This window comes from Lutra lutra, chromosome 10 (genome assembly GCF_902655055.1).
Source record: "Lutra lutra chromosome 10, mLutLut1.2, whole genome shotgun sequence".
Lineage (NCBI taxonomy): Eukaryota > Metazoa > Chordata > Mammalia > Carnivora > Mustelidae > Lutra > Lutra lutra.
In genome coordinates this window covers 99,142,448-99,151,584 of record NC_062287.1, presented here as the reverse complement: position 1 = coordinate 99,151,584, position 9,137 = coordinate 99,142,448, and the positions used below count along the sequence as shown (strand labels likewise).

The 9,137-nt window shown below is 37.5% G+C and overlaps 1 protein-coding gene across 1 annotated transcript; it reads right to left on the bottom strand.

Annotated features, from left to right (window-relative positions):
* Positions 1–4,093: 4,093 nt before the first annotated feature.
* LOC125079085 (olfactory receptor 4C11-like) lies at positions 4,094–5,008 on the bottom strand. The gene has a single exon (XM_047692450.1). The coding sequence runs from the start codon at positions 5,006–5,008 to the stop codon at positions 4,094–4,096; it is 915 nt and encodes a 304-aa protein (XP_047548406.1).
* Positions 5,009–9,137: the final 4,129 nt, after the last annotated feature.

Genomic DNA, 9,137 nt, shown 5'->3' with positions numbered 1-9,137 from the left:
TTTCACCATTGTGATTCCTCCAACAGACCTGATCAAAACCAGGGTAATCGTGTAAAATGTGCTGGAACTATCTTAAAGGGGTATCCTCTATGCTTCAAGCCCTCCTCAGGGAGGGGTCTACTGCCCCCCCTTCCTCTACCCTTTACCCCCTGCTTTGCTCTCTCTCTTTCTTTTCTCTCTCTCTCTTTCCCTCTCTCTCCTACATAATCTTTTTAAAAAAGATTTTATTAAAAATAATTAATGTTACTTATTAATATTAATATTAAATGATAAAGATATTAATATAAAATTAATTATTAATATTGATATATTAATATAAATATTAATATAAATTAATATCAATAATAAAAAGATTTTTCATTTAAAAAAAAGAAGTGGGGGGCACCTGGGTGGCTTAGTCAGTTAGTTATTTGCCTTCTACTCTGGTCATGGTCCCAGGATCCTGGAAAAGAGTTCTGATTCAAGATCCCTGCTCAGCGGGAAGCCTGCTACTCCTTATCCCACTCCCCCTTTTTGTGTGTTCTCTCTCCCTCAAATAAATAAATAAAATCTTAAGAAAAGAAAAGAAACAGAAAGGAAAGGGAAGAACAAAAAGAAGAAGTGTACTGACTGAAGGCATGCTACAGTCACAGGTAGATGCTGCATTATATTGGACACACATGGAGTGATGAGAGGATACTATTTTCTGCTGCTCTTGGAAATGTAAATATTCAGCAATACACCACCTCAGAGCTCAAAATGATGTTCCTATGAACACCTGCTCCGTGGGAAACTTTCCCAACATGACTGTCTCATGAAGGAATTTCACCAGATTTGATAGCAAAACCTAGCAGTAATGAAATGTGCATTTTCACTCTGAATGTAAATGTGCAATTTACACAACACTAAAGAAAGGTAATCTCCCAGCGCACCTGGGTGGCTCAATCATTAAGCACCTGCCTTCAGCTCAGATCATGATATCAGGGTCCTGATTGCCAGCCCCACATCAGGCTCCCTGCTCCAAGGGAAGCCCAACTTCTCCCTCTCCCACTCCCTCTGCTTGTGTTCCCTCTCTTGCTGTGTCCCCCTCTGTCAATAAATAAATAAAATCTTAAAAAAAAAAAGATAATTGCCCTGACACCTCAAAGCAACAAACAGTTGATGTGGCTGAGCAGATACCACATCAGGAGCTCAAGTAAGGGTCACAGCTTGCACTAAACCACATCAGCCTAGTTTTGCTCAATTTGACCCAAGACTCCTCAGTACAGTCACTCTGGAATTCATCATCTTTCCTGTCTTCTGAGTACACACACCACAGTATAAATTGTGCCTTAAAGAAACTAAATGAAAATAGTTAACATTTAAAAATTATCATTATTCTAGTAGAACCAGGCTTCTTTATGTGAAAGTGTAACAGCCCAGGCTCAGATATTTCAGGAATCTTATGTTTCAGGAAGGCAGTTTTACCATGACTGTTTAATTATGCCCAAAAAAAATCTTCCAGGTGAAGTCATGTACAGTTTAAGTGGACTAAAAACTATGCCTTTAAAAAAAAAAAAATATTTATTTATTTGAGAAAGGGAGAATGAGAGAGAGCATGAGAGGGGAAAAGGTCTGAGGGAGAAGCACACTCCCCATGGAGCTGGGAGTCTGATGTATTCAATCCTGGGACTCCAGGATCATGACCTGAGCTAAAGGCAGTCACCCAACCAACTAAGCCACACAGGCACCTGAATACTATGCCTTTTTAACCTGCTTTACATGCCTACCCTGAAAATAAATTACTTTGTCAAATTGCCTAGAAAGAATCAAATAGAACATTTAATACATATCAAAAAGAAAAATGTAACCTGACAGAAATACTTTAGGCTAATCATCTTTACTAGATTTTTTAAAAATCAGAGTTTAGATAATTCCACCTGGAGGGACTTTATGTCAAGTTTATATAACTGTCCTTTCAAAGAGTGCCTATCTGTGAATTTAAAAATATCTAATATTAAGTTGTTAATTTATACACACACAGGTTTCTAGCATATTAAACTTACTTTTGGAAGGGAAAAAATCAGTCATTAAATATAAAGATATCTATAAATATATGAAAGCAAGTATCAAGCAAGTGGTTGAGTATACAAGTCTGGCATTCAAGGAGGAGGTCTGTAGTGGAAATGCAAATTTGTGAGTCATCAGCATAGAGATAGTATTTAAGTATTTAAAGACCCTTGATTTAATTTTAGTTTTAATATAACTTAGGAAATGAAATTTTTCCTCTAAGCTTTAGTTTCCTAAAGACGTGTACTTTCAGAGAAATCTCAGATAAAGAGAACTGATTAAAAAAAGAAAAAAAAAGCTTCCTGATTATCAGTGATCTTCCACAAACATTCACCTAATGAAGTTCCTAAAACTCAAGTTGAAAAGCCTTCTCTCCTTCATAATCTCACTTTCATCACTACTTCTCCCTTCTCCTCTTTTCTGTTCTTCCTCTCTGTTTCTATAGCAATACAAAAATATAGCAATTAATAGCAAAGCTAAATTTGTGGCAAATGTGGTAAGGCAAGTAGCTTATTGATGCCTTTGTTACCAACCAAGAAATTCCTGCCTCATCATCTACAGGATTTGTACTTTTCTAAGATTTATTTATTTATTTGAGAGAGAGAGAGAGAGAGCAAACATGAGAGCAGGGGGAAGGACAGAGCTAGAAAATCTTCAAGAAGACTCCCCACAGAGCACAGAGCCCTTAAAGAGCCTAGGTCTCTCTACTCATGAGAAAATGACCTGAGCAGAAACCAAGAGTCAGATGCTTAACTGACTCAGTTACCCGGGAACCTCTACAGGATTTGTACATTGAGAGATTTTCCAGTACAGGAGATGAACTTTAAGTAAGTCTTCCAAACTTTCATTGTCAGAGTGTGAAATTTGACCTTTATCCTCAAGGAGGTATACTCAACCAAAGCCTCTCAGAATGGATTTAGATGGGTTCATCTGCCACACTTCAAGCTCCAGTCACCAGATCTGTAGGAAAGTAGTCTTGATTATATTTATTCTCAGAGACAGACTCATTGCCCACTCTCACAGGAAATGACTATGGTTGTACCTACTCATTCATTAACAGTACCTGAAATAGAATGTAAGTCTAATGACATACGTGAAAAATATAAATCAAAACACTAAAGTGCTTATTCTAGTCATTAGTCAACACTTTTCTCCCCAGAGAGGGAAATCTCTATAGAAAGTCAAATTACCATGCAAAGTTTGCTTAATAAAGGTAGAATTCAAGAAACCATAACCTGAAACATCTCTCTCAACCCAGAAATGTGCATGCCATGCCAGGCAACCAAGCAATCTTATCCACTAGTTATGAAACAATCCCTTGTATATTACTTTTTTGGATGAAATATTGTAACATTAGCTCTATTTTCTCTGTCAGCTGTTGCTTTTCTCATATGTGTGCTCTTATCCAGGAGGCATTTGTTTTTATAATATAACATTCAGAATTGGATAAAATTGTCCCCAATTCACCAACCAACAATTAGGGAAATGCTTGTCGACTTATATAAAAAATGTATATGACACTAAAAATATGAAATATTTATGGTCCTGTGGGATCACCAGCTTCTTGTACTGACTTGAGGATATTCATCATTGAGCCAGAAAAGAAAATATCAAGATTTAGTAGTGTCAAAACTGATTTTCCAACAAAATAGGCCAGTCAAAATTAGGGACCAGTCTTTCAACCCAGCTCAGAACCATGGAAAAGAGAAACACAACCCAGGATAATGTACAATGGAGGGAGCTAAGGTGATAGATGCAGGAGGGGCTGGCTCACAATCTGCTGTGCAGACAGCAGAAAGGTGAAGTGGGCATATCTCCCACAAATACTACTATATTTGATAGTGTGGCAGTGTATGATGCTGACTCAAAATGAAATGGGTCTGTGCTCTGTGGTCATTCTGCCTATATCTACAAACAACCTACTGGGAGAAGATTCAATTGTCCACACTGGGATGAAAACATTTTTTTCATTTCTATCAGCCCAATTTTATTTAAGCTGTTACAGAATTAGAAATTGGAGTCCTTTGTTTTGTTTTGTTTTGTTTGTTTGTTTTTCCATTTCAAGTCAGAGTTTGTTGCACCATAACTTCCTCATGGCATTTTTCACTTCTGCATTTCTCAGAGTGTAAATCAGAGGGTTGAGCAAGGGTGTCCCAATAGTGTAAAACACAGCCACCATCTTGTCCATTGGAAATGTAGTTACAGGACGATCATATGTGAATATACATGGGACAAAGAATAAGATGACAACGATAATGTGGGAGGTGCAGGTGGAGAGGGCTTTCTTTCTTCCTTCTGCACTCTGGTTATTCAGAGAATGTAAGATAAAAATATAAGAGGTAAGCAGGACTATGAAACTTACCATGCAGATAGCCCCACTATTAAAAACTATGAGTAAATTAATTAAATGAGTGTCCATGCATGCAAGTTTCAACAAAGTTGGCATATCACAGAAATAATTATCGATAACATTGGGTCCACAGAATGGTAGTTTCAAAGCCAAGAAAATCTGTGCAGAAGAATGGATACAAGATACCCCCCAGGCCATATTCACCATTGTACCACAGACACCTTGACTCATGATAGTTGTGTACCGCAGGGGCTTACAAATAGCCACATAGCGATCTAAGGACATGAGGACGAGCACCAAGATCTCCATGCACCCAAAGAAGTGAAATGCAAAAATCTGGGTTATGCACTCATTGTAGGAGATGACTTTCTTCTCAGATACAGAGTCTACTATCAACCTAGGAGCAGTGGTTGTTGAGAAGCAGGTATCAGCAAAGGATAAGTAGAAAAGGAAGAAGTACATTGGGCTCCCAAGTGTCCGGCTGTATTTTAGGGTCATCATAATCAGTAAATTTGCCATCAGAGTTGCAAGGTATAGAAACAAGAAGACCACAAACACGACTTTCTCTTTCAGAACATTCTGGGTTAACCCAAGCAGAATGAATTCATTCACACTGCTATTCAATTCCATGGTTACAGCGAATGTAGAAACTGTTCATCTGCAGAGAAAATTGGGGAAATAGTGACCTGGCTATAGTGATGAAATTGGACTCAAAATTGCACCTATATAGTTCTAATTCCATCAACACATAAACCAATGGCTCTCAGTTTTTCATATATTGAAATCACTTGGGAAACTTGGTTTTTGTTTTTTAATGCTATGTCCATGCTTTAACCATGAGCATTAACTGAAGGTCTTCTTATGTGGACCGAGATTTTCAGGGGTAACAAAGCTCTCACGTAATGGTTAGTTCTGCCAAGTCCTGAGAACTAATGATTTTGCTGTAAGATCTTGATCAGGTCACTTCAAGGTCTTGAAGCTTTTTCTTCATTTGACAATTAGACACCCTAATAGATACTTTATTAAGTATATACTTATGTGTATGATGTGCTTACAATGTAAATGCAGCTGAATTACTGAAAAAGATTATCCTTTATAATTTTAAAACATATAGACTTGGAGACTCTCAAAATAAACATTTCTTGATTTGGTCACCAGTTTGCCTTTATTATTCCTGACCTCTTGCGTACCTTGCTTGGATTACGCTTTAAGAAGAAATAATTTCCAGGGACACCTGGGTGGCTCAGTTGGTTAAGCGGCTGCCTTCGGCTCAGGTCATGATCCCAGCGTTCTGGGATGGAGTCCCACATCGGGCTCCTTGCTCGGCAAGGAGCCTGCTTCTCCCTCTGCCTCTGCCTGCCATTCTGACTGCCTGTGCTCCCTCTCTCTCCCTCTCTCTCTCTGACAAATAAATTAAAAAAATCTAAAAAAAAAAAAGAAGAAATAACTTCCTAATTCAGCTTCATGGCAGCCATAATTATGCCTTCTTCTATTGCTTCCATTTAAGAAATTAGTACAATTTATTTTTATTTTGTCTACAATATTTTTGTACATTTTAATATTGATGTCAAATAATCTAGAATTTATTTTAGTATGAATTTTGAGAAGCTCTTTCTGATAAATCAACAATCCTTCAATGAATCAGTAACAAAACAAAGTAGTTGCCAATATTTACTAAGTACATACTCATATCTTCAATCTATGTAATGGGGCATATAAATATTTCCTCAGCCTCTTTTCAACCAAGTCAGAAGGATAACACACCTTTAGATAGGATTATTACTTCGGATATAAGAATTACATAAAACCATATGTGATAATACCAAGTGAATTTTGGTTTCAAAAGAACAAAGGTCACTTAATTACCAATTGGCTGGACAGTGAAGTTTCAAAAATGATAAAGAAGTATTGACCTTAAATATGTAAACTGGATTTTCCAGCACAGTTCTCTGAAATTCAAGTATGCCATAAGTTTATTATCAATTTCCCTAAGTAGAATATAAATTTCCCATTTACCCTAATAAAATTCCATATCTAAATAAAACTTAAAATTCATTTGCCATCTACTAAAATAATACTAGTGCTGTATGATAAACTAGAGATGTTATAACTATATGCTGTGATCGACAGTTCCAATGGTCTCTGACAGCATTAGAAAAGAAAAAAAAATAATGATAGTTTTGTTTTAAAACATTAGATTCCTGGGGCATCTGGGTGACTTAAAAGGTTGTAGTAGAGAGGTTTAGGGGCAAATAATGGACAATCAGAAAAGCCAAGTGATGTAGCTGTATCTTGTTTTAGTTTAAATAAGCAAAAAGAAGATTTGGGACATTAAGACAAGAAAGTAGCATTTATAAGATTATATGAGATCATCACCACCACTCATAGTTCTATCACTGAATTCAATCACCATTCCTTCACCCTCCCAGACTGTCTTATCTCTCAGATTTTGGGGGACTTCACAGTATTAGAGCATGCTTCTTCTTTTCCTTAATCTTAATTTTTACTTTTTACCTATTGAAATTTTACATTTCAAATTATATTGTTACCAATAGCCATCCCTTGGTTTTCTCAGGTCAATAGACTTCTACCTCTATCTCTTCTATTAATATGTGCTTTATTAAATGCATACATATGTTTAATATATATACTTAATATATATATATATTATACACACAATTGAATTAGGCAATCCCAGATTATATATGTTTCTTGTTCTGTAATCTTCAAACATCATTGAAACAATACTCCTCTTTTATTAGGTTTTTTGACATTCACATTTTCTTGCAGTTCGGTGTGGCCCCTTGCTTTATGTACAGAAAAATCTGTATGCAGAGACTCAACTGTGATCCAGAAAGTTTCTGTGAGTACAGCACAGTCAGGCTAAAGCAGGAATGGGATGCTACTAGATAGCATTTTATCTCTCTAGCACTCACCCTCCACAGCATATAAAACATCAAATCCCTATCATCATGCATATTGCATGCAAGAGAAGGCAAATCCTGAAAGATCAGAGAAGGATGCCATCTGATACCTTAACTTCCAGTTCTGTAAAAATCAGGTTCTGTAAACTGCATGGTGAGGAATAGGGAATACTAGATACCCAAATGAATAATGGTGAAGTGGAAGACAAGACAAAGAGAGCATATAGTCAGAGCAGGAGAGAGGAGAGTGAGAGTGAGGAGACACCAAGAAGAGAAGGGTTAGGAAGATGATATAAAAGACATACAAAAGAGGGGAGGTGAGCAAAAATATTGGAGAGGGTCGTTTGACCCGAGTTTTCATTGGAGAGTTCAGCTTCTTTCTTTCTGACCCACCACATGATCCCTCATCCCAAAACCAGACAGAAGGTGCAGGTGTGAGTCATAAGCAGGGGATTGACAAGGTCTTAAAAACTCAAGTGTGTAGAAAGTGCACTCTTAGTTATAACCAGCCCAGAAGCATCACCACTGACCTAAAACTTTTCAAATCAGGGGACTCCCCAAGAGAGAAACTTCTCCCAAGATGGCCTCAATACCATGCTGAAGTTTCTTGCTCTACCCCACCCCTACATTAAGCAGAGATGATTTGAAAGTAGGAAATCCTTGCACTGAGGCCAGCAAAGGTTTGGGAAGCCTTAACTACCTCAGCACCCCATGGGTGGAAATAGTGTCTAGGAATTTCACCATTTGTTAGAAGACACTCTGAGTATAGATTTCATCAGATCAGTCTTGACAAGGGAATGTGAAGAAATGATCTCAGATAGACTAAAAAGCTTACCTCTTTGCTTATGAGGAAATAGATGACTTCCAATAGAGAAAATTTTTTCGTATCTTCAACTTTAATTTACGTAGAGGGTGAATCATATGAAGCTTGAATAAAACATACAAACTATACTTCATTGAGATTTATCAACGTTTTTATCACAAGAGGTGATGGGATGCAGAGAGTTTATGCAGAAAAGGGACTCTGCATGTGGCCCTACATCACACAGTTCCTCCCCTAAAACATGAATTTAGACAAAAATGACAAGCTCTAGATTGGAGTAGGGAGATGTTCATAAAAAAGAGAAATTTTTAATTCAGTTCCTCAAAACTTTGTGAAGGAACCTTATCCCTGCACTCTGAGAGAGAAATTCCTTTGAGGCTGCCTCTCTTCCCAGAGTTGCTCCTTTGGAAAACATATCAGTAACTGATTTCTTCCACAGCACTGTATATTTATGGCAACTCTCACACAAGTTTACAAATGCCTAAGGCAGGCGTCCAGCCTCAGGAACTCCAGGAAGACCATTACTCCCAACCGTCCCAAAGGATGTCCAATGTGTCAACTTGTTCAGACGGTCCATGGGCAAACACATGCTTTGGGGCCAATTAGTTAGCTTCAACTCACTGTGAACTGCAGGAGAGGAAAATCTGTTCACTTCTCCACAAGCTTTGCTTAAGCCCATCTCTTCTAGAAGCGTGAAAGTTGTTGAAGCCACTTAAAGGCTTAGATACATGAACTATGTCAGATAGACAGACATGAGCCCTAGCCTCACCATTATCTGCTATGTGATGTTAAGCAAGTTTCTCACCTTCTTTAATTTCCAATTTTCTCTTAGGAAAAGTCAACCAGTAATAAAAATTTCTCTTTTTTTTTCTTTCTTTCATCTTTCTTTCTTCTTTAGAATACTTTTTTTAAGAAAGAAAGAGAGCACAGGAGTTGGGGGGGTGGAAAGGGAGAGAAAGAATTTTAAGCAGGCTCTACACCCAGTGAAGAACCCCACACAGGGCTCAATCTC